Source organism: Pectinophora gossypiella, chromosome 11 (genome assembly GCF_024362695.1).
Source record: "Pectinophora gossypiella chromosome 11, ilPecGoss1.1, whole genome shotgun sequence".
NCBI lineage: Eukaryota > Metazoa > Arthropoda > Insecta > Lepidoptera > Gelechiidae > Pectinophora > Pectinophora gossypiella.
This window is the reverse complement of record NC_065414.1, coordinates 6,737,863-6,762,137: the sequence shown is the minus strand read 5'-3', so window position 1 is coordinate 6,762,137 and position 24,275 is coordinate 6,737,863. Positions and strand designations below refer to the sequence as shown.

General features: G+C 37.1%; 1 protein-coding gene across 4 annotated transcripts in view; it reads left to right on the top strand.

Annotated features, from left to right (window-relative positions):
• LOC126370988 (hemicentin-2-like) overlaps positions 1-24,275 on the top strand; it is a 540,644-nt gene that overhangs the window by 513,141 nt on the left and 3,228 nt on the right. For all 4 annotated transcript variants that reach the window (XM_050016173.1, XM_050016174.1, XM_050016177.1 and 1 more), the window contains exons 4-6: positions 11,958-12,168; positions 13,427-13,526; positions 21,753-21,910. In XM_050016173.1, the coding sequence (XP_049872130.1) occupies positions 11,958-12,168; positions 13,427-13,526; positions 21,753-21,910 (469 nt within the window). The remainder of the gene's footprint in view (positions 1-11,957; positions 12,169-13,426; positions 13,527-21,752; positions 21,911-24,275) is intronic.

The following is a 24,275-nucleotide window of genomic DNA, read 5'->3' as shown; positions in this document are numbered from 1 at the left end:
TGACGTTATCGTACACTGTATCTGACGCCCATAGACTGACGGGGGGTGAGGTAAACCTAGCACAGCCACTGGTGGGGAGCGGGGTGTTGCCGTTCTGTACGTAGAATTATTCCTTATTCTACGTCACTACTTCTTAATAGTTCTTAACTGATAGGTACCCACGTACCGACGGTTGGTTAATTAAATTTTAGTATTTAATCGCATTTAAAATAAATTCATGATGATGTTTATAATATCGAGTATTTTATATCTAATCTTATTATATGTATTGTATAGCTTTATTTAAAAAAGTAGTATAAAAAATATAGACGCGCGGCGCGACTGCCCTCTTGCGATGTCCATAGGGGTTGCTCTGTGCTCCCAACATATAAGCTTAGCTGCTTACATAACATACCTGTACCAAGATAAATCACGTCATTAGACCAGATAAGTGGAATGAGAAGAACGCTCGCAATTTTGTTATTACACCGATCGCACAATGAAGAAAATTGTGGGAAATTACACAGGATTCTGTTTTGTAAGTACCTATAAACATATTTATATTATACTATATGTTGTGAACCATACACTAATAAGACATAAAAACCCATAAAATAACAACATAATTAATATAACCGTAAGTATTTTATGTATTACAGTGTCATCTTAAGGCTATATTTTGTTTTACTCAGTGATCCGAATTGTTTTTATTTTGAAATCGTTTTCTACACTAGCATGACACGAAAAAAGCGCAATAATAAAAATATTATCATGCAACGATTACATACTTGCTTAATTACAAATTACCAAGAACTGGCGGCTTATCATATTTGTAATAGGGAAAGTTATTAAACATACCACAAACATTCCACCTAACAGCCTCCGTGGTCTACTGGTTAGAGCGTTAGGCTCACGATCTGGAGGTCCGGGTTTGATTCCCGATGGGGACATTGTCGAAATCGCTTTGTGAGACTGTCCTTTGTTTGGTAAGGGCTTTCCAGGCTTAAATCACCTGGTTGTCTGAAAAAGTAAGATGATTCCGTGCTTCGGAGGGCACGTTAAGCCGTTGGTCCGTTGATATTAGCCGTACAAACACCTCCACTAACCCGCATTGGAGCAGCGTGGTGGAGTATGGCAGGGGGGATCCTGCCCCCTCCGGTTGATTGACGGGAGGCCTGTGCCCTGCAATGGGACGTATATAGGCTGTTTATGTGTTAAACATACCAGTACAGTTGTAATTCATGCATGATATCCATCCCACAAAGAAAGTTGAGGATCTGAATTCACCATAACTGCAAACACGGGAACGAGCATTAATGAAGCTACGAGAGAAACCTATTTACTTATAGATATTAATGGGAAAATCTCTCATTACCCCGCGTATGTGTACCATAGGGTTTCCTTCAGGCTTTTATATGTCGTAGTGGTCCTTATAATTACAGTAATAAGATTACTATTTACCAACTTAGACTATTTTTATAGAGTTTATTTGCCATATCGTCAGCCATATCGCAATGTGAAGTTGGGTCGTTCTTCTTTTTTATCGACAATAAAAAGACATTTTCTCGATTTATCGGATTTAACATCTTTAAAATTATAACGGCAATAAATATTTTAAAACATCATATAAAGATGTGTCTGTAGAGGACTATTTAGTGGTTCCCTTTATCTTGGTAACATACTTTTCTTTGCAGGCGCATTCCAAAAAATATTGTGACAGAGTGGCCCTTTTCATCGGAGACAGCATTTCAATTTACCACTCTGTCACATAATTTTGTGAAAAACGATCAAGCTACGTTAATAACTAATTGAGGAACCGATTAGTATTTTGCTTGTATTTTGAGTATAATAAAATAACTATATTTTTGGACAATCAAAACATGAAATAAAATTCTAAAACATAACTTATCAGAAGCAGAACGAAGGACAGATCATTGTCGATAAAAAAGAAGAACAACCCAGTTACATTAATATTAGCGCTAAATTATTCTGCAGACACTTTCTAATGTTATAATACGTACCTTTAATTTTCTTATCCGTCGAAAAGGAACACCTCAAACGGATTCCTTACCAGGCAGAAGGTGTCTACAAAAACCTGCCATTACTCATCTATCATCAAAATACGTACAGAGACAAAAGGGAACATAAAACTTCCATAAACCAATCATAAATTCCGGCTTGCCAAATCAACAAATAAGGGAACAGGACAATCCAACAAACATTGGAATATTGACGAGGGATGAATATGGACGTGTGGAGTAGCTTTGAACATGTTTAGCCTTGTCGGACTTTCTCGTGTACCGTCCTCTGGCCTGTCAAACTGTCAAACATGTTCCGTCTAGGCCAGTTCTGATACTCGAATTGGAGCCGATTGAACTTTGATTCATAAGGGCTTTAAATTTGGGACCTACTTTAAATACAGTCAATGAACGTTTTGAACGTGTGTAGCATGTTCACTAGGCTGGTTTTCCCTTCTCGGGTTGGAAGGTCAGATTGGCAGTCACTTCTACAAAATACCGTACCTAGCTGTCAAATCTTCAGGTTAGGTAAGCTGACCCTGTGAAAAATAAGATGACGCTAGGGAGATGATGATGATTAGTCTGGACGAGATATAAGTATATAGTTACCGGAATTGATCAGCTCGATCATTGATCTCACAACCCACACGATCGAAGAAGAAGACACTAATTAAGTCAAATCCCAAATTTAAATAGAGGTTCCAAGAACGACACGCAAATCTTGGAAACCAATTATGCTGTTAAATTTCTGGTGTATGTTTGTGGAATACATAATAATATGATATTTTGGTTTTAAACCACGTGATATCAATTTGTTTATGATCAAAGCGTACACGTGTATGTACACGATTTTCTATCTAGCTTTTCTTCAAAGTGTATCCTTGTAGACTGAGAAAGTCACTTAGAAAACTATTAGCCAGGTAAGGTATTAAAGCCTTAAAGTCTGTTTAGCATTATTTTGCCTCTGTCCGCGATTTATATTCCGTTGAAGCCATTTTTTTTTTATTTTTCGTTTTATACTAGGCCAGCTTACTTAACTTAGTTTATCGATTTTATCCATTATGTCTCTCTCTCTATTTAAGAACTGCACTCTTGTCGGTGGAGTAATCGCCATTCTTCTCTTCTTCCCGCCAAAACCTTCACCTCCCGATACGACACGATCTGCACCTTCTCTTTTATTTGTTTCATAAATGTTATCCTAGGTCTACCCCTTCCTCTCTTCCCTTCAATTTTTCCTTCTATAATGTTTGTTATTAATGAATCGTGTCGTATCAGGTGGTCAATCATATTTCCTCTCCGGTTCTCTATACGGTATCAATATGGTTCACTTTTCTTCAACTCTTTCCAGCAGCATCCATTATGTAGCGTGCGATTATTAAGACTTCCTTCGCAAATTGAGCTACGTATACTTTTAAGCATTAATATAATAATAGTCATCCATATAACATTTTCACCGAACATAACATCTCGTCTTCCAGCGAAATAATTATGAGTATGCCCATCAAAGTGCGTCTTACCTGTGCCGCAAAATGATATTAATACAGTCTTTCAAAGACTATCAGATTTTATGTCTTCATTAAGCTATAAAGAGAATCTTTATTTGATTCATTCAGAGGAAACGTTATAATGTAACGTAAGTCTTTCGCTTTTATGGTGGAGACGTTCGACTTTCATGTACTTACCTAAATTCATATTAAGACGTAATTCGCGTTAACCGGCACGTGGACTCCTAAAGAACTGTTCTAATTATTAAATGAAAAGTAATTTGACTACCTCAAAAGGCGTACATCACGCATAAAATAAATACAGAATATATATGCTAAAAATAAGTACTGTGTAGACTAAAAATAAGTAAATTTTAATTAAGTTTTATTATGAAATTACGTAGGTAGGTAAATTGTTTCAAATCTTCAAAAATATTTTATTACATGTATTAAAGTATTTGGAAAAAATACATCATTAGTGTAAGTTATAATTATGTTTTTGTAGCGTCTCTAGAACAAAGAAGACATTGACGAAAAGAAACAATTCAAGTGTCACAAAGGGACTTGTCATCGGGTTTTATTGAAAAAGAAATCAATTTCCGTTTACTGTCTGGGACTAACGGAAAACTTATTAGATATGTACCACATTACTTGTCATAATTCTCTGCATAGATATTTCAGAAAACTAAAACTTTTGGTATACAAATTGAACTTACCTAATCTATTACATACAGCACTACCTAGGTAGAGATTACTATTCAGTAAAAATACCACAAATTTTTAATTTTTTGATTCTGTGACTTATTGACTAATATTGTTTTTGTGTACAAATGATTAGTGGGTTCACCAATGCCATTGGTTTTGATGTAAGCAGGTGTACAGTCATGAGCAATATCATGTACCCACTTTAGAACCCTGTCGCACTATCATATTTGACATTTAATGAGACTTACGGTTTACTTTGTCAAAAAAGTTAATGTGACATGGTTTCAAACTAAACATACTAGTACTCGTGACCGTACTCTATAAGAAAAATGTGTTAGGTACTTACAATATACAAATATCCCAAAAGTATTTAAAGTCAACAAACAATTTTGTGTCGATAAATATTCAAATCAAGTTTAAATGAGTTTAACTCTATTCAAATGAAAGTTAAATTGGTTCATTGGATCTGAAGTTCTGAAAAAAGTTGGATGCCGCGAGAATTTTAATCGATATTAGAATTCTAGGCTTGGACACATCAGAAACGGGAACAGGTCAGCATCTTAAAAACCATTAGAAGGAACTAACAATGTATGAGAATGTCCTTCAAATCTGTCTGTCTTGCAATCTTTGAGGGCCAATTACCTACTTTTTTTTTGCCCCTATAAAGAGCACTTTTTAATGATGTTTCTAAAACCAGTTCAGGAACAGTTCTAAGAAATATTTTCAGAGTCCATGACTGCTCCATGTGTTTATTATTCTTCGGCGAAGTTTAAACAACTGTAACATTTTCGGTCAAATTTTCTTCCAATTTTCCTTTTTTTATCTTCGATTTGGGTGTTTTATTTTTTTCAGTTAGTTGTCAACTTCCTTAGAAATACATATGAAATAAATCATATAAAATAAAATAAATGTATTAAGAAAGACGAAATAATGATATCTGAAATAATGTAGAAAATCTTGAAAAAGGTACAAAATTGAAAATACGTGTGGGTGTTTTTGGTAGCCAATGAGCCTCTGTATCTCATTTTTATTTTAAACGTGAACCATTGGGGCCGCCATATATAAATATCGTATTATTCTTCAGTCACATAACTATGATTGTAAAATTTGGCCCCGACAGTAAACATTACAGACGATAATAAGTCCCATTGCTCGTTTATCAAATTGTATATAATATACGTCAGCTATAAAATGTATTTCGTGGGAAACCGAACACTCTAGCAAAAGTTACCAAGCGTCTTACGTCTTTTATCGCGTCGCTTTGTAGAATTTAAACCGACAACGAAAAGATCGCTTTCGGTGAGGTTCCGCATAATTACAAGTTCTAGAGAGATAAATCTGCAGAAGCCTCCAGTTCTAAGTCGCCTGACTGTGACAGTATGTAATTTAGAGTGCAAGTGTTTGTAGATGGGCATACGGGGGCTAAGAGAGGGTAAGTAAAGGGCTGGTTGCTTTGCAGGCGTATAGTGACTTGGTGGCAAATTGGGAACAACAACAACATATATAAATAACAACATATATCAACATATATTTGTTTATTGTGCATCCTTTATTTTTTATATATTTTCTCGCCTTATGCTTATCTAGAAGAAATCTCTTTTAGCGAAAATGCCGCCATTTGTCGCTCTTTTGTAACTATTTATTTTATTTTGGTGCAATAAAGTATATTTGTATTTGTAAGTAATATTTTACGTATAAAAAAAGTTTCTTATCCGTAAAAATTGTAGGCATGACGATTGAGTAAATTATGGATTTACCAATGTATTTTAGTATTGCAAGCTAACCGTTACGAAAACCGATTAGTCAAACCAAATCAAACTTAATACGAATATCAGAATTACCTGCGGATTTCCTAATTAATGATTCGTTGCTTTGCCCACGCCCATAGCGATATGGAATTAATTATATAAATATATAAGTTTAAGTTATATCTGTCATTTTCTGCCGAAAAGAAAAGAGACGGGTATACGACAAGCATAAAATGTATACAACACACGTCAATTTTAAGCACAAATCTAAAACAACCCTATAACAATTTTGCATTGGCTAATGACCCGACAGAATTAAACTGACAGCACACGTCAAACGGTTTGCATACCAACGAGGTACCTTTTTGATTCGCCCGGGTTATTCATTCATTTACTCATTCTTGCTAAAATTAAGAGCTGTCAATCATCCGTCCTTTTCCTTTTCGATTTCTGAATCGGGGCCAACATAGTTATTGAAAAGTGTAGATAATTTTCGAATAGTATGGATATTCAAAGTGTTTATTGTGATTTAGATCCTCAGATGTGAATAATTACCAAGATATCTTGTCCGTAATTAGATCCGTTAAGACGCCGTTTCATTATTTATCTAATTAATTCAAAAACACTCACAACAACAAGAAACATAAACCCTCGTCTATCTGTTTCTTGTGAAATATAAAGTTTGTTTATGTTATATTATCTAAGTTGAAAGTGTAAACTTCCTCTTTATTCAGTTAAGATATCTTGTTGATATTATCTGTTTTATTCAGCAGGGAAAATATTGATCGTAATCTAAATTGCAGTACTCATCATTCTTCTGTCCTTATCCCACTCTAAGTGGGGTCGCCACAACATGATGTATTTCTCTTCCATATACAGTCATGAGCAATATCATGTACCCGCTTTGGAACCCTCTCGTACTATCATATTTGACATTTAATGAGACTTACGGTTGGTTGGTTGGTTACGGTTTTACCCTGCTCAATAGAATCAGAAATGAGGAGATCCGCAGGAGAACTAAAGTCACCAACATAGCTCGGAGAATTGCAAAGCTGAAGTGGCAGTGGGCAGGACACATAGCGAGGAGAACCGATGGCCGCTGGGGCGGAGGGGTTCTGGAATGGCGACCACGACGTGACGCTCAGTGGGTAGGCCCGCTACAAGGTGGACCGACGATCTGGTGAAGGTCGCGGGAAGCCGCTGGATGCGGGCAGCGCAGGACCGATCGTCGGGGAGATCCTTGGGGGAGGCCTTTGCCCAGCAGTGGGCGTCGTACAGCTGATGATGATGAGACTTACGGATCAATTTGTCAAAAAACTTAGTGTTATATGGCTTGAAAGTGTATCATTTTAATGCTCGTGACCGTATCTCTCTCAGTCGTTATCTCAGTACTCACGTCACACGCACATTACAGGCTGATCACCTGATTCTCCAAAAGTAAGATGATCCATGCTTGGGAAGGCACGTTAAGCCGTTGGTCCCGGTTACTACTTACTTACTGGTGTCAGTACGTAGTCGTTACATGAGTCATGTCAGGGGCCTATGGCGGCTCAATAATAACCCTGACAACAGGGTTGATGGGGTTGCTAATCCACCTCACAACCCACACGACAGAAGAGAAGTACTCACGTCTTTCACACACGTATGTTTCTTCTTCTTTATTGGTGTTCAGAAGTAAGATTTATGTTATGTGCTGCATAGCGCCCACTAAAATGTATAGAAATCGTCTTGTGTGAAATGTTATCCTTTCTAACACGATGTATTAGTCGGCAACGTGCTGTTCATTTGTCACCATACCCTTCATCATAACCTTGGGAATTCGTATCAATAGTCGCTGCGAGGGGTCTTTTTTTTTTTTTTTTATTTATTTATTGTTGAAAACATTTTACATAAGGATACAATTGAATCGCATTGCTAAACCTTGCAGGTTTGTCTCAATGCAATATTCCGCTATTGTTACAGTTTGTACTTCAGAAGTATACCATTAATTAATAACACTATTCAACAAATAAAGTACACATGTCAAACGCCAAACGCATACATGGACGAAAGAACCGGTAGGATAGGTAATTCGCCACAAGTGAGGCGCATCATACCTACGTATGAGCGGGCGATTCCGAGAAACTGGCAAGCAGCAAACAAGTAAACAAGATAGTAAACAGGGTGCTCCAAATTCACACATCAAGTCACATACTTTGTAGGTTTTCAAACATGTACCTTTTTAATATATTGTTGAGGTTTTTTGGTGTGATTTTATGCCTAATTTCAATTGGTATCTGATTTATTAAGTCAGGTACGATGTAATTAGACACTCGTTTACCGTAAAAATTGTTAAATTTGGGCTTATTTAATATATGATTTGTTACCTGCCTAGTTATTTTGAAGTGTGATATTGGATCCTGTATTTCAGTTCTAAAGTATTGTTCTTTTAGCATCTGGAGTTTAAATTTAACATGGACCGGTAGTATTTTACAGAAATAGAAAAGATCATAGTCGTTATTTAATTTATTTTTTATATTATAGGGTATTATCATTTTCAGTAGTCTTACTTGTAGTTTGTATATCCGGTCTAGATAAGATTTAAATGTACGACCGTAGCTGCTAAGCCCGTAAGATACAATACTTTCTACTAACGCTGTGTACATTGCCAGTCTGACTTGGTATGGTATTTTGTTTCGGATAATATAAAATTTTGCCAAGACAGCACGCAACTTGTTACATACCGAGTCTATATGAGCCTCCCAATTAAAATTAGTGTCAATAATTAGTCCGAGGTATTTTTGTTCTGTAACCTGCTGGAGTGGCAAACAGTCACAGTGTTTAGGAGCATCAACATTGTGCAAACAATGGTGATTGTGCCCTATAATTTTTACCATAGTGACAGTTCGTGACTGGTTGGAGTGCACGTGAAGCAGTTTTGTCTTTTCTCCATTCAACACAAGTCCAGCGTCATGAGACCACCGACATACAATATCAAAATCTTGCTGAAGTTTTCGTTCCGCGTCTTTTAAATCTCGTTCTGCAGAAACTAGACATGTGTCGTCTGCGAATTGATAGATACTGCAATTTTTGATGCAGTTATTTAAGTCATTGACGTACGACAGATAATGTAGTGGGCCAAGAACGGATCCTTGTGCGGTTCCCTCCGTCACGTAAACTTTTTCACTACAAGATTTTCCTATCTTCACATGGTAGGTCCTGTTATCAAGGTAATTTTTGCACCACTCAAGAATCCGTCCCCTCACGCCTGTGTCGGCTATCTTTTGTACAAGCAGTTCGTGTCGTAACACATCAAATGCCTTAGTATAATCTATCAATACAATAAGCACATGTTTTTTGTCATTGAGATGTTTATTTATTTCATCAGCAAACCTAGACAGCAACATGGTCGTGCTTTTGTTAGGCTGAAAACCGTACTGATTGTGTGACAGCACGTCATGGGTGGTATAGAACTCATGTATTTGATTACTGATAAATTTCTCCACAACTTTATCAATGATAGGAAGCATTGTTATCGGTCTATACTTTGTACTATCTTTACTATCACCACCCTTAAATATCGGCCGCACTAATCCAGTCTTGAGCTCATTGGGGTAAATACCAGTTTTTATACTAACACTAATAAAGTGGGCTATTGCATCGGCTATCTTGTCAGCTATTTTCTTAAGGTCCGTTGCACGAACTCCATCAATGCCAGGTGCCTTATTACTACTCATGTTACCGATGATTGAGTGGATCTGTTTTACGGTTGGTTTTTTAAATAGCATTGATTTATCTAGTGGTTGCTTATATAAACCCTCATCAAGCAGTCTGATGTTGCAGTTTGGTATCAAGTCTTGAACACTATTTTTAAATGTCCTAGCAAACATATTAGCAATACTTTTATCGGAACCAAAAGATTGAAATGCCCTACCAATTACATCATTAATTTTAGAACTAATTTTGCCTGAAATTTCATTCAGAATATGCCAAAGTTTCCTTATATCTTTTCTGTGTATAAATATTTCATTTTTATAATATTCATTTTTATGTTTTTCTACTAATTTATTGGTTTTGTTTCTTTGTTTATTGTATTCGAGTTTTTTTACCATATTTTTTGTATCCTTCGTCCATTCTAGAAATAACGTATCCCTTTTCTCACATGCTCTTGCTACGGGTCCAAAAACCCATGGTTGTTTATTTCGTTTAGATACACTTAATTTATGAATAAATGTTGATTTTTTATAGCATTCTGAGAGGCTACTGTTTATGAAATTATAGATGGCTAATGGACACTCAAACTCTTTACATACATTCCAATTAATATTTTCAAGTTCTTGTTCAAGATAAATATTGTTAATTTTTGGTACAAAACTTGGAACCCCCTGTACACGCAGTACCCCCACGAAAGCTACGGCGGTCATATTGTGGTCGGCCAGTTTAGTACCGAGAGCAGCGCAGTACACATCTTGTAATCGGGAGCGCACAAATATGTGATCGATACAAGATTTCGTGACCGTGTTTTTCCTGCTTTCTATTCTAGTGTAACCCGTCACCCCGCTTACAAGTCCGTGTCCGCTCATAACGTCCATGTATGCTTTTGTTACAGAATCTTCTAATTATTTATGGCTCGATCCACCCAGGGATTAAGGCTGTAAGTTTATGTATGTACAGTCATGAGCAATATCATGTACCCACTTTAGAACCCTGTCGCACTATCATATTTGACATTTAATGAGACTTACGGTTCAATTTGTCAAAAAAGTTAATGTGACATGGTTCAAAGTGTTTCATATTAATACTCGTGACCGTAAGTTCGTGTACCTATGTATGTAATAGTACGAGAGTGCGTCCATCGTTCTGTCGCTTTGCCGCGTATAGAAGGAAGGACGTGTCCGTTACAAGTGTAGCCAAGCGGGTCGCAAACCAAGGAAACTTCCCTTTTACCACTAAGAATTATTACGGGCGCGAGTTGTAGAAGTGTAACTGTAAACGTACATTCCCTGTCGCTTAGTCGCGCACAGTGAGACCAACACCTTACTTGCAAGCGAAGCCAAGCGGGACGCAAACCAGGGTAAACTTACCCTTTACCCGTTGCGATTAATTGGCGCCCGACGAGCGAGTTTGTTTTACGCCTTCCACTCTGCTTAATATGAGGTGCCAGGCTATTTATTGAACCGTGCACTACCTATAAATCAGTTACCCCCTAGGGCACCTACCAAAATTTACTAGCCTAAGCGAAATGTCGCAGAACCTAATTTCAACCGTAATTGGAACGTATATTAAAATTTTAGTTAGGTAAGTCATAAGGCCTGGAAGTTTAAGGGTATTATAATTCATTATTTGAAGCTTAAATGCCTAATTTAACAAGTTTTACATTCTAGCCCTTTGAAGCCTACAATGAAGGCTCGAATTACCACAAAGGATCCAAGAGCTTTTTAAAGAAGTTTTTAAAAAATAAGTATTTAATTATGCTGAGTACCTTTTAAGACTTCATCTTAGACTGTCTAATCTTAGGCTTACTGCAGACGTACGGTAATACGCAATTTGGGATTGGAGACTGCAATAATACAGACGACGTCATACAAACCTACGCGTTGTTATACTTATTGCAAATAGTTTCGTGTTTGACTCAAATAGATATCCCGGATAGAAACTAACGACGTCTTTTAACACGTTCACAGGTGAATGAACCACATGTGGCAATAAATTGAAATTCATACGTGCATGTCCCATATATGGGGCACATTTTTTCTTCCCATAGTGTGTCTATGTACTTACATAAATTTAATGTACATAGCATTGATGTCTAATTTTCAGTTACACAGTGAACGTGTTAAGATGAAGCACATTTGCCTGACAAATACTTTTTATCTTGAAAGCGTAAGGAGAAGAGTTTCGTAGCTGAGTGCCGATTTTCATCAAATTGCCGAAAGAAAATAGGATGAGCAGTCCCTCCAAGATTGGGTTCTTCAAGCATCACGCCGGGATACAACCTCTATCAATCAAACCCAGCCCTTAAACATGTCTTCTTTTGTCCTCAGGTTTCGTGGATCCGCAAGCGCGACCTCCACATCTTGACAGTTGGAGTCCACACATACAGCAGCGATGCTCGTTTCGCAGCGTTACACGTGGACAACTCTAACGAATGGACCCTCAGAATAGCTCCAGCACAACCAAGGGACTCTGGTGTCTATGAATGCCAGGTCTCGACTGAACCCAAAATCAGCTTGTCCTTTCGACTCACTGTTGTTGGTAAGTAGTTTTATATCGACGATGAAATCCAAATACTTAAGTCATATACAGCATTACAATTAACGCCCTCGATCGTCTAGTGGTTAGAGCGTTAAGCTCACTATCTGGTCCAGGTTCGATTCCCGATGCGAACATTGTCGAGTCACAAGATACAGAAATGCAGACAACAGATACAGAAAAGCAAAACAAGCGGCTTTATTGCTCATGTAGCAATTTCTTCCAGGCAACCTTTGGGTACAGGAAAATTTGTACATATATAATAGTAGGGTTAATAGCATTACTTAAATGTTTATTTTTGAGTCAAGATAGACTTTAGAAAGGACATAATCTTCTCTGTCGGATTTTACGACATGCATGCGGATAAGCAGCTGAACAGGTTCTATGTTATGTTGTCTGCTCCCAGGACTTCATAAAAGCGTAAATTCCGAAGTCTGAGGAACAGAAGGATGATTGTTGAAGTTTAAAACTTTTGTAATAGACAGATAAAAGCGCTTAGAGTCAAGTTGCGATGGAATTAAGATCGTCTTGTCTCTTGTTTGTTGGTGTTATAGCCCTGCTAAAATAATTTATTATTACAACGAAAAAGTAGTAGGCACTTACTGAATACTTTATTGAAGGATTTGCGATACGTTTGATCGTCTTTATTGGCAATTATTTTACAAAAATAATAATCATATTATGAATATATTATATAAATGTATACTTTTGGAAGTCACAATAAATGTTGTCTGAAACAAATATTGTAAGTATGTTCTAAAAACATTAATACAATTGATGAAAAACCGTCTCCGTTTAATATTCTTCTATGGTGTGGGTTGAGAGGTGAATTACCAACCTCATCAACCCTGTTGTCAGGGTTATTATTGAGCCGCCAAAGGCCCCTGACATGGCTCATGTAACGACTACTTACTTACAACAGTAAGTAATAACCGGGACCAACGCCTTAACGTGCCTTCCGAAGCACGGATCACCTTACTTTTTGGACAATCAGGTGATCAGCCTGTAATGTCCTAACCAAACTAGGGATCACAAAGTGATTTTTGTGATATGTCCCCACCGGGATTCCGAACCCCGGACCTCCGGATCGCGAGCCCAACGCTCAACCACTGGTCCACGGAGGTCCGTTTAATAAATAGTAGGTATATGGTACTGAAAAACGTGCTAACGCACGGATGAGCGTCCTGCAACAACATGTTTAATCATGTTTGATCGTACTGAAACATGTTCAAGCGTTCAAGGATATCTTGTTTTGTTACAGTGTCCAAAGCGGAGATCCTCTCTGGCCCCGAGCTGTTTGTTCGTGCGGGATCAGACATCAACTTGACTTGCATAGCGAGACACGCCCCTGACCCGCCAAGGTTAGTATGTAATGGGATAATATTACCCTGGTTGATATTCAACTCAGTTTCTCGGCAGTGCGATTGTATGTATTAGCCGCTCCGGTGCCCTTCACTCCCGTTATCGTCGGGTTTTGGCGGAAACGATTGTAAACGATGATGACATATAAAGGTGCTGATAAACTTGAGCATTCACTTGTAGTGAGCATTTGTGCGAATGTTAAAATACGAGCAAAATATGAGAATATTTTAGCGAGAATTTTATCGAGCGTTCTTGCTCATGAAAACGTCCATAGCAATGTTTGGCTCTATTGTTCAGATCGACAAATATAAAAACGACGAATGCTCGATGTTCTGTTAGAAGCGAATGCTCAATCTATCAGCACCTTAATAAGGTGACACGTCAATGCCATATACTTTAGCATTGTCACTTTCAATTGTCATAATCGTTTGCAACTCGGCTAAGGCCCCTGTTAGTTTCTTGTCTTATATTTGACGCAGTATGGTAATACCCGCTTACGTCGGTAAGTAAGTTGGGAAGGAAAAGGCAGCAGCTAAATTAAAACTTAGTATGTAAGAACGAATTGCAACGAGTCTCCATTTCAAGTGCAAAGTTTTGTTTTCTTGCTATTAATCATTATCCTTTGATCGCGATCGTCCTTTGTTTTTTATTTTATAATGGGAGACTTTCTAAGCTACGTTCACCAAAAACAATATAGATGGCGTTGTACAGCTATAACGTGATAATTAACTATTTTCTCATCTTCTTCTTCTTATCGTGTGGGTCGTGAGGTAGAATACCAATCTCATCAACCCTGGTGTCAGTTATAATTGAGCCGCCAAAGGCCCCTGACATGGCTCATGTAACGATTACTCACTTACATCAGTAAATAGTAACCGAGACCAACGGCTTAACGTGCCTTCCGAAGCACGGATCATCATCATCATCATCATCGATCATTTTCTCATTACTCGGGTATATGATGATTCCAAAATACAATGTAATGTCAGAAGCATATACAAAAATAATTGTTGCTTGATATTTGGATCTCATTATGTATAGAATTAATTATATTGCTACCAATATTGCTTCTCTTTATTTTGATCAGAACAATAATGGATGGAAGGTGTAATTGTGCCCGGATGTAATAAAAAGGTTCATTCATTTATACCCAAAAACAAAGATATAAAATGTCTGTTTTCCATGAAATTAGAAGATTAAACGAAGGGAAATCTGTGAATCATTTCTACCTACTACAATTATTAACTACGATCGTGAGTCTACTAAACATAGAATTGAAAGTATAATAACTTTCCAGACATCATTTAACGGTTACTACTCCGATGAATCCTTACCAACAAATAGGTATACGCCAGACATCTATTGTTCAATCGGAATGATTGCGAACCCAGATAATACCGACGAAAAAACTGAAACATCCGTACAAAAGGGGACTTGGAAAACAATTCACTTATCTCTTCTATAATCTTCTCGTGAATCAAGGGATGTCTCAGGCAATACGTGTTTATGGGTCGGATTTCCATGAATCTTGCTTGCGTTCTGAATAACAATGCTGTTTGTACTAAGTGTTAACTGAATCCATCCGATCTCTATTTCAGAGCAATCCTGGATACTCCACCTCTCGGTGATCTATTAATCTATCATCCGGGATCCTATCGCATAATGTATTCTAGACTGGTCCGGGACCTCATATGACGACGATAAATTTAGTTTTCCGAAGCCGTTTATAGAATGCTATTATACTAAGTAGGGTTAGGAATAATAATACTCTCGCAATAGATGATCTTCGCTTTACACTAATGACAGCTTGGATAATTCTATCAACTTTTTTTTACAATTTACGATACGTACAATATTCTGTGTCGAATACAAAGACGTTCTCATATACAAATAGATACATTTTTTTTATGATGTAGAGTATATTTTAGCGTATTATTTTCCTTTAGATTATCGTACATTTTTGTTTAACGGATGTTTTGTTCATAAAACAAAATTGTTTTAGTAAGTACGTTTTGTATTAAGTTCTACTTTAAATGCACCGGCAGCCGGGGCCATGAACAAGCTCTACTCAGAATAGCATTATACGCAGGTGTTACACATTCATTAGCAATGCACCCTGGTTTTTTATCCATTAAGTTTGCTGTTTTACTTGAAAATGTGAAGTAGGAATTAATGTTTCCTTCCCTAATTGTGAAAAAAATAGTGTGAGTTTTCTCAAAAAACAATACTAAAAATACTATGAAAAATCGATTACGAATCCCTACATCAATTAGGGATTTTCCAGGCTACGTTCACCAAAAACAATATAGATGGCGTTGTCCAGCTTTAACGTGATAATTACCTATTTTCTCATTACTCGCTTTCAGACATTAATTGTTGCTTTATATTTGGATCATTATGTATAGAATTATATTGCTACCAATATTGCTTCTCTTTATTTTGATGAGAATAATAATGGGTGGAATATGTAATTGTCCCTGCGTGTAATAAAAAGGGTCATCTTTTATATCCAAAATCAAAGATAAAAAATGCAATGGAAAATGTCTGTTATCCATGAAATTAGATGGTTAAACGAAATCTGTACAGCGCCATCTATTTTGCTTTTGAGGATCGTAGTCAGGAAAGTCCCTCAATCCGAGCGGCAATACGCAGCCCTTAATAAAACCTTTATAGCCCTCATCTATTTTTTATTTCAACAGTAGCTAGTAAAACTTTATTCCGAAACTAAAACGAGAGGTAACGGAGAAGCGATAATACCTTTGGGGCGAGTTGTGAACAAATGTCGACGATATTCTGTGCAAGTGCATTCTACCCTCAAGGGACTGAGACAATACCACCATATGGTCCCACAAGGACCTATTTGCTGAACAACCAACTTGGAACTATGAAACTAGACGGAATTTGCCACGGTTGCACTTTTCGGCGTCGCTTTAGTTTTGCTCTTTCATGCTTTGGAAGCCGGAATAATTTTCGCAGAACGTATGCAGTTCGTTTGTACCTACTGAGAATACTCTTGGTTAGAGAATTTGCTTTATGCGGGATTGTAGTACCTACCTATTTCTGAGATAAGTTTCTGTTTTCCATGTAAGTACCTTCATTTAAATTCATACGAGAGATTAATTACATAAATGCAGTGTGACAGATGTTACAAATAAATATAGTTTACCGTGCATTTAAATTACATAAGTCATGCAAAATTTATAAAATATAAACGTGTCAATACAAAGGTCCTATTATGAAATTAATTGTTGTACAGATTTAAATAAATGTCATTAAATTAATTCACATAAACCAAATTCAAATTAATAAAAGTCAATAAAAATTATAGAAAACTAAAGTCACTAGCAAAATTAAGTATTTCAAGTAGTTCCCCTCTTTTTATTACCTATATGTTTTGAATTAGCGAGATCATGATCATCATAGGCATCTTTGATTACCTTCTGTACATTTTTTTTTTCCAAATGTATTATGTTAGCTATCTGCACCATCTTTGTGTACTTACATACATATATAAAGTCACCTCTATTTCCCAACGTGGTAAGCAGAGACTATGGAACAACATTTCTCTTGTTTCCTCCACATTCGTCAATACAATATACTACAATATAACTCTGTATTTTAACTTTATTTATCCTAAAGCCAACAATGTTCGTCTGCTGTAGTAAGAGATAGTGAGCTAGAAATATAGAGCTGTTACAGAATATCAGCAGTGCACTTTTGAAGTTTCAAATAGAGCGGCGGCGTTGTAACGCCTTCCACTACATTTAACAGGGGTCGCATGCACGGTGTATAAAAATGCGACAAGTATCCTTACTATGTGTTAGTGTCTTGTGGCTTGCGTCTTGTGTATACTACCTTTTACTTTGTAATATGAAGTAAGTGAAGTTTAATAAGTCTGTTTCTAGTTTGGCAACCAAATCTCAATTTTAATGAATCGTAACTGTGTAAGGGTGATGGGACCATAATTTTCGTCGACAATAGATGGCGTAAGTGTAGCCACACCATTCGGTGATCGATTTCTTTTTGTAATTGGTAAACTAAGCTAAATGAGCTCTTCACCTTTTTTACTACTTGAAGGTCTGGAGAACTTACAAACAATAAAAAATATAAACCCTTCCTATTTTCTTCAGGTTTACTCTGGGTCTGAAGCTATTGACAACTTCCTATTTAAATGTTTTTTATCACTTATTTTTAGAAACCACGTTTAAAAAATTTTTATAAAGGATTATTTACGTTTATTTATATCATAAAATACAGAAACTTAGTAAATACTTTTGTATAGGAATGTACATTAAATCTATAATTTAAAGAAAATACATTATTATTTGACCTCTCGTGGCACAAATAAAATGAAACCTCAGAAATAATGATAAATGAGAAAAAGACTAATTTATTTACGTTTTACACTGAATCCGTTATACGTACGCCATCTAAGTGACGAATAGGAACTAGACTAGGGTCTCTACAACCTTAATCATCATCATCATCAATTTGTCGGTGTAGCATTTTCCATTCCAGTCTATCAAAGGTCAATTCCTTGACTTCCCTATACGACACGACGTTAACCTTTACTTTAATCTCTTCTTGGTCTTCCCCTTCCTCTCTTACCCTTTATGATGTTTGTAATAAATTCGTCGTGTCGTATTAGGTGTCCAATGATCTTGCCTCTTCTGTCCTCAATAATTCTCAGTATTTGTATTTTTTTCCCTTACTCTTACTAGCACTTCCTCATTTGTAACCCTTTCTGTCCAACTTAATAATACCCTCAATAATAGACAGAAATCAATCAGTTTTTATTAAACGCTAGCCTTGCGCCCACAGACATACGGGTATTATAGAAATACCTGCTAGTGCCATTATTTTCCTTCAAATGGTTATTGTTGCCATGACAAACGCCGCCAGCCAATCTCCACTTCAGCGTGCTAATCCTATGAGTTATGCCAGAGATTTTGTCATTGATTCTCTATGTACGTATTCTAAGAGGGACTATTCAACAGGACCTTACTCACAAAGAGAAAATTTAAATCGTAAAAAAACTGTCTCGGACGGGACTTGAACCCGCAGCTCTTGTCAAGCCAGAGCGAGCGTTTTAACCATTACACCACCGAGTCCTTCTCCTGTCCATGCTAAATTCGATCTATGTATCGGCACATACTCATACTCATGTAAACATACTATTGTACTCTCATGTAAACAGTAACATACTATTGTACTCTTTGTATTTATCTTTTGTTTTGTATTTCCTGTGTGTGGAATAAAGTACCTATTCGTTATGTTGTAAAATTTTAAATTAAAAAATATCGACCGTCTCGTAGAATTAAGAACTAGCAAAAATATTTAAAATACTTATATTTTATGTTGCAACGATTTCGTAACCTAAATAGGTTAGATTCTAAACTCCCTTTTGAGAGAGTATGGCATTCAGTCGAAATATGAGAATAATTTCGGAACGTTTGTTATATTTTGGCTTGATTTTGAATTCTAGGAATGGACGACTGCTCTTGTGCCAAGTTGGTCAAAGCTCTTTAGACATCACCTACTTATGTCAGCAGAAATTAATTAAATAATTTTTAATTTACGAAAAGGCTCTTTGAGATCTTATGCACATAAAGAGCATTATTGCTATTGCTATTGTTAAAACAGTGCAGAATGTATTCGAGATTTCGGTCAGAATATAGACTCAAATGTAAGTGAGGATTAGTCAGTCTCTAAGTTCTCTCTAAGTTAGTCTCTACTCTCTTAGTCTCTAAGTTATCTCATTATTGTCAGCAAAAAATCATTTTGTATATCGAAACGGTTCATCATATTCATCTTATGACTTCGTGCAGCGACTACAAGTTTCTTGATTACTTATGGATCTGCTCACCTCTAGGTTTAACGACGTTTGTAAACCAAATTATGTGTAATTTATGAAGTGTTATAAATAAATAAAAAATAGGAATCGAGTACGTATTAGAGATACCGAATACAGATGTCCTACATCTCTCGTAGCCTTTTCAAAATAAGTATCTTCCCCCTGGCCCGTTTCTCCCCTCCTTAGTGCACCTGCTCCCCCAGACACCTGAGAGGGGTCCATATTAATACCGGGATTAATGTGGACATCCAGTCAATATGACCCACTCGGCACCAGGACTCCCGACCTCAAACCATCCTCAGGTTCCGACCTCCGAGTAGCTGGATTACGGAAAAAACCACGCTTTAAGTCAAAAATAAATAATCGACAGTACACTTTACCATCCTTCGTGGTCTAGTGGTTAAAGCGTTAGGCTCACGATCTGGAGGTCCGGGTTCGATTTCCGATCGGGATATTGTCGAAATCACTTTGTGAGACTGTCCTTGGTTTGGTAAGGACTTTTCAGGCTTGAATCACCTGATTGTCCGAAATAGTAAGATGATTCCGTGCTTCGGAGGGCATGTTAAGCCGTTGGTCCCGGCTATTAGTCGTAAAAACACATCCACCAACCCGCAGTGGAGCAGCATGGTGGAGTATGCTCCATACCCTCTCCGGTTGATTGAGGGGAGGCCTGTGCCCAGCAGTGGGACGTATATAGGCAGTTTATGTTATGTTACACTTTACCAAAAATCCGGATTCCTTTGCTCACCACGCTGTGTAACACGCCATTTATTCTAATACTCGCAGTCTCCATAATTCACCTTTTATTACGAAATGCTCCAGCCGTTTTTCCCACGTCCTTTGAACTCTGATACTGATGGAGCCACGTTTTCATACACCATTTATGTTGACATTTCCTCGAACCAACAAAGCTCACATTTAATTATAGAAATACGTATAGAAAGAAATAATTTATTTTAGATATAAATAGATCGTAGGTGGGTAGATCACGGAATAGAAGAAAGAGGATGGTAAGGCCCTAACGCGCATTTTGTATTTTACCGGCAATGTATATTTTATGAAATGGGCTGCAATTTTATCACTACTTTTCGTAAACTAGATACAAAAGTTCATACTAAGGGGTTTTAGCCTTCATCTCCTTGCGTGATAGTGGGCCTCTTTAATCGACCTTTGAAATAGGTGCCATCGCGGAGCTCCGTGCGTCGTATTTGCAGACGAGTGGAGTGCAAACTTGAAGTGTCTGTTGTTCATACTTGTATGGCGCACGTTCTGCACTCACTTGGCCCTTCCCACCTCTTTCTTGTATTCCGTGATAAAGGTACACAGTAGGAGTGAACATAATAATCAAAACTTATCTCTAAAAAGGGACATCAGCTCAGCAAAATGTTTTGACACTCCGACATTGAGAAGTGCCACAACGCTGATTTTCAACTGTGCCCCAAATCCGGAGTACGCACAGGACCGCGAAAAATGAAAAGAGGAAAGGGAGGTCTTTACCCAGTAGTGCGATCTTATAGGCTATATTAGATTAGATAGTAAAAATAATGTACACAATACAAGTAAGTTATCTTGTTAGACAAGGCGTCAAGAGCAACTAACACATACACTACAAAATTTGTCTCGTATAATACTGCTTATATTCCTAATACTAACACACATAACATAAGTTGTCCATAATAAATAAATAAATAAATAAACAGCCTATATACGTCCCACTGCCGAGCACTGGCTTCCCGTCAGGGAACCGGAAGGGATATCGACCTTACTCCACCACGCTGCTCCACTGCGTCTTGGTGATCGGGTAATAGCCAACTACTTAACCCGTCCGCCGAAGCACGAAATAAGATGATTCCGATCTTTCGGACAATCAGATGATTCAAGCCTGCAATGTCGTTAGTTAAATCACATCAAATCAAAATCTTTATTTAACAAAGGACAGTTTCACGTAGCGATTTCCTCAATGTCCCCATCAGGAATCGAACCCGGATCTCCGGATTGTGAACCCAACTCTCTAACCACTAGAGCAGTTTAGTTAATAGCAGTTTATATATATTTTTTTGATGTGACATATTGTAGATTTGCCGCAGATGGCAATAACTACTTGGCCGGACAAATGGGGAGCGCGGAAGGCACTTACCCGGTACAACGTTTAAGACAACACGCCTGAGGGTGCCCAGTTGGGCGCGAACCTCGGCTCAGGGCGTCATCTGAGGGGAAAAATATTTGAAAAAATTAATCGACCCTAGGGGGTCGATAGCGATAAGCGCTGATTGAGGGAAATCGTCAACCACGCCGGCGGGGTCGGTATCGGGGGCAGTTGATAAAAATACATACATTTTGTGAGTTTTTAACCCGTTATGTTCTTTGACAGTTTCATCTACTGGTATCGTGGGTCAAATGTGGTCAACTACGCGCAACGGGGCGGTATCAGTGTGGAGACGGAACAACGGACAAGGACCAGTAGACTCCTCATAGCAAGAGCCTCACCGAGAGACTCCGGAAACTACACTTGTGCTCCTAGTAGCTCTGGTAAGAATAATGCTAATGTCCACATGATTTATGTTTAGGGTGCCACAATACAATTTAATATACAATAAATTGCACAAAAGGAACATAATAAACAACAACATTATAACATCTTCATAATCTATTACTCTTTTTCTTTTCTTTATCTTTTTCTTTTTCTTTAGTAGTAAGTATGTAGTAGTTTAAGTGTTGATATTAATTTATTATAACAATTATAGAGGGTGTTAGTGACATCGTAATGAATACTGAGGGGGATGATTCAGACCATGAGTTAATATCAAGTGGAATTTTCCGTCGCAAAATTCATGATTTCTTTGGGATATTTTTAAATTATTTTCAATTCCACACTTTTCTAATATAAAATTCCACTTGACATTAACTCAGAATAATGAGCTGAATCATCCTCCTGAGTATTCTCTACGATGTCACTTACACCCCATACAACTACGTACAGGTAGCCATACAAGTACGCAAGGGTGTTAGTGACACCATAAAGAATACTGAGGGGAATGATTCAGACCATGATTTTGAGTTGATATCAAGTAGAATTTCCTGCCGAAAAATTAATGAAAATTAATCGTCGGCAACGAAATTATGTACTCGTATGTGTATCCTTTTTATTTACCTACCTTTTTATTTTATTTTTATACGTACAAATATTCCTACGCTGCACTATCCCGTTATATAATATTAAATATCTCCTATACTCAAACGTTGCCTGGTAGAGAGCAATTAGGTCGCCTATTGTACTCTTTTTATTTCTCTTTTATTTTGTATTTGTATTTTCTGTGTGTGCAATAAAGTGTTTGTTATGTTATATAACACAGAAATACAAATCAAACAAACCCATCGAACGAACTCTATTGCGAAGCCTACGTTATCTGTCTGTCCTATTTTCAAAGTGCTCTATCTATGAAACCGTATGTTTGTGCGTCTACTGGGTGAATTATATTTAATAAAAAAAGGAAAAAAAAGGTTCATATCTAACACTATTTTTCTCACATTTCCAGGCCACAATAAATAAAAAAATAAAAAATAAATAGGCTTATAAAGCATAGTAACTGTAAGGATTTCGTTTTTGTAGTACTCAAAAATAGAAAATTAAATTGAAAAAGACTGATTTGGACGGGATTTGAAACCGCAGCTCCTAACAAGGCAGGATGAGAAATAGCAATTAATTTAGAAGCAGATATAATAATAGATTCTTTGTTTTGCATGCACTCTGCTATGCTTACTTTCAGGTTTTACTCAAGTCTAATAAGTGAAGTAACAGTTTAAGTAAGAGTAAAAACTTCCTCAGTCTTGCTTTTTTTTCGTCCATTTCACTGTACCGTCACAATGTAATGAAACGCATCAATACTTTAAAGGGGACGTTATAACTTGAATTTTATCTACTGGACGGTTGAGGTGACAAAAGTTTGCATTTCCTTCTCAGGAAGGATTTTATATCTGTCGTATTTATCAATCAGTTACGTGATCTCTTCTTCTGCGTACCCGACGACCCGATTACTTTAGCCATAGAGGCAGCCAATCAGCTCGCGACACCAAACACTTCAGGACCCCGATACCGACCCCGCCGGCGTGGTCGACGATTTCCCTCATTCAGCGCTTATCGCTATCGACCCACTAGGGTCGATTAATTCTTTCAAATATTTTTCCTCTCAGACGACGCCCTGAGCCGAGGTTCGCGCCCAACTGGGCACCCTCAGGCCTGTTGTCTTAAACGTTGTACCGGGTGAGAGCCTTCAGCGCTCCCCATTTGTCCGGCCAAGTAGTTAATGCCATCTGCGGCAAATCTACAATAAGTCACGTCAAAAAAAAAAAAAAAAAAAATTCTTCTGCGTAAAAACTGTTTGTCTTATCCCCCTTTTCCCAAAGCCTAAATAAACCCGTCTAAATCCACTATTTGCTTACTGATATTATCGTGTGTTTGTATTGCTTTCGTCTACCAACTTATATTTTCTGGCGTTCATATTATGTCTCAAAGATTCTTAGACGAGAAATCGTAAAGGTTTTTGTATTTATTTATACATATAGGTTGCGTATTTTTTAGAGGAACGTTCTATTTTTGATATCGTTATCTTTGTCACAAACTTTCTTCAGCTTTTATTGAATACTTCTATTAAAATACCAGAGAATAGTTTCTATTTCGTGTTCCTTGAAATGTTTCTAAATCTTTGCTCAGTGTTATCAGACGTTTAATCCCAATTTGAAAAGACATTCTATTTTTAACTTTTAATCTTACAGTTGCTTTACTTTGTATTCTAAAATCATATATTCTTTTTCGAATGTCAATTTATTTATTTAATGGATCCCGTTTAGTTATGCAAATTATACCATTTAGTTAAAATATAATTAAACAAAGTAA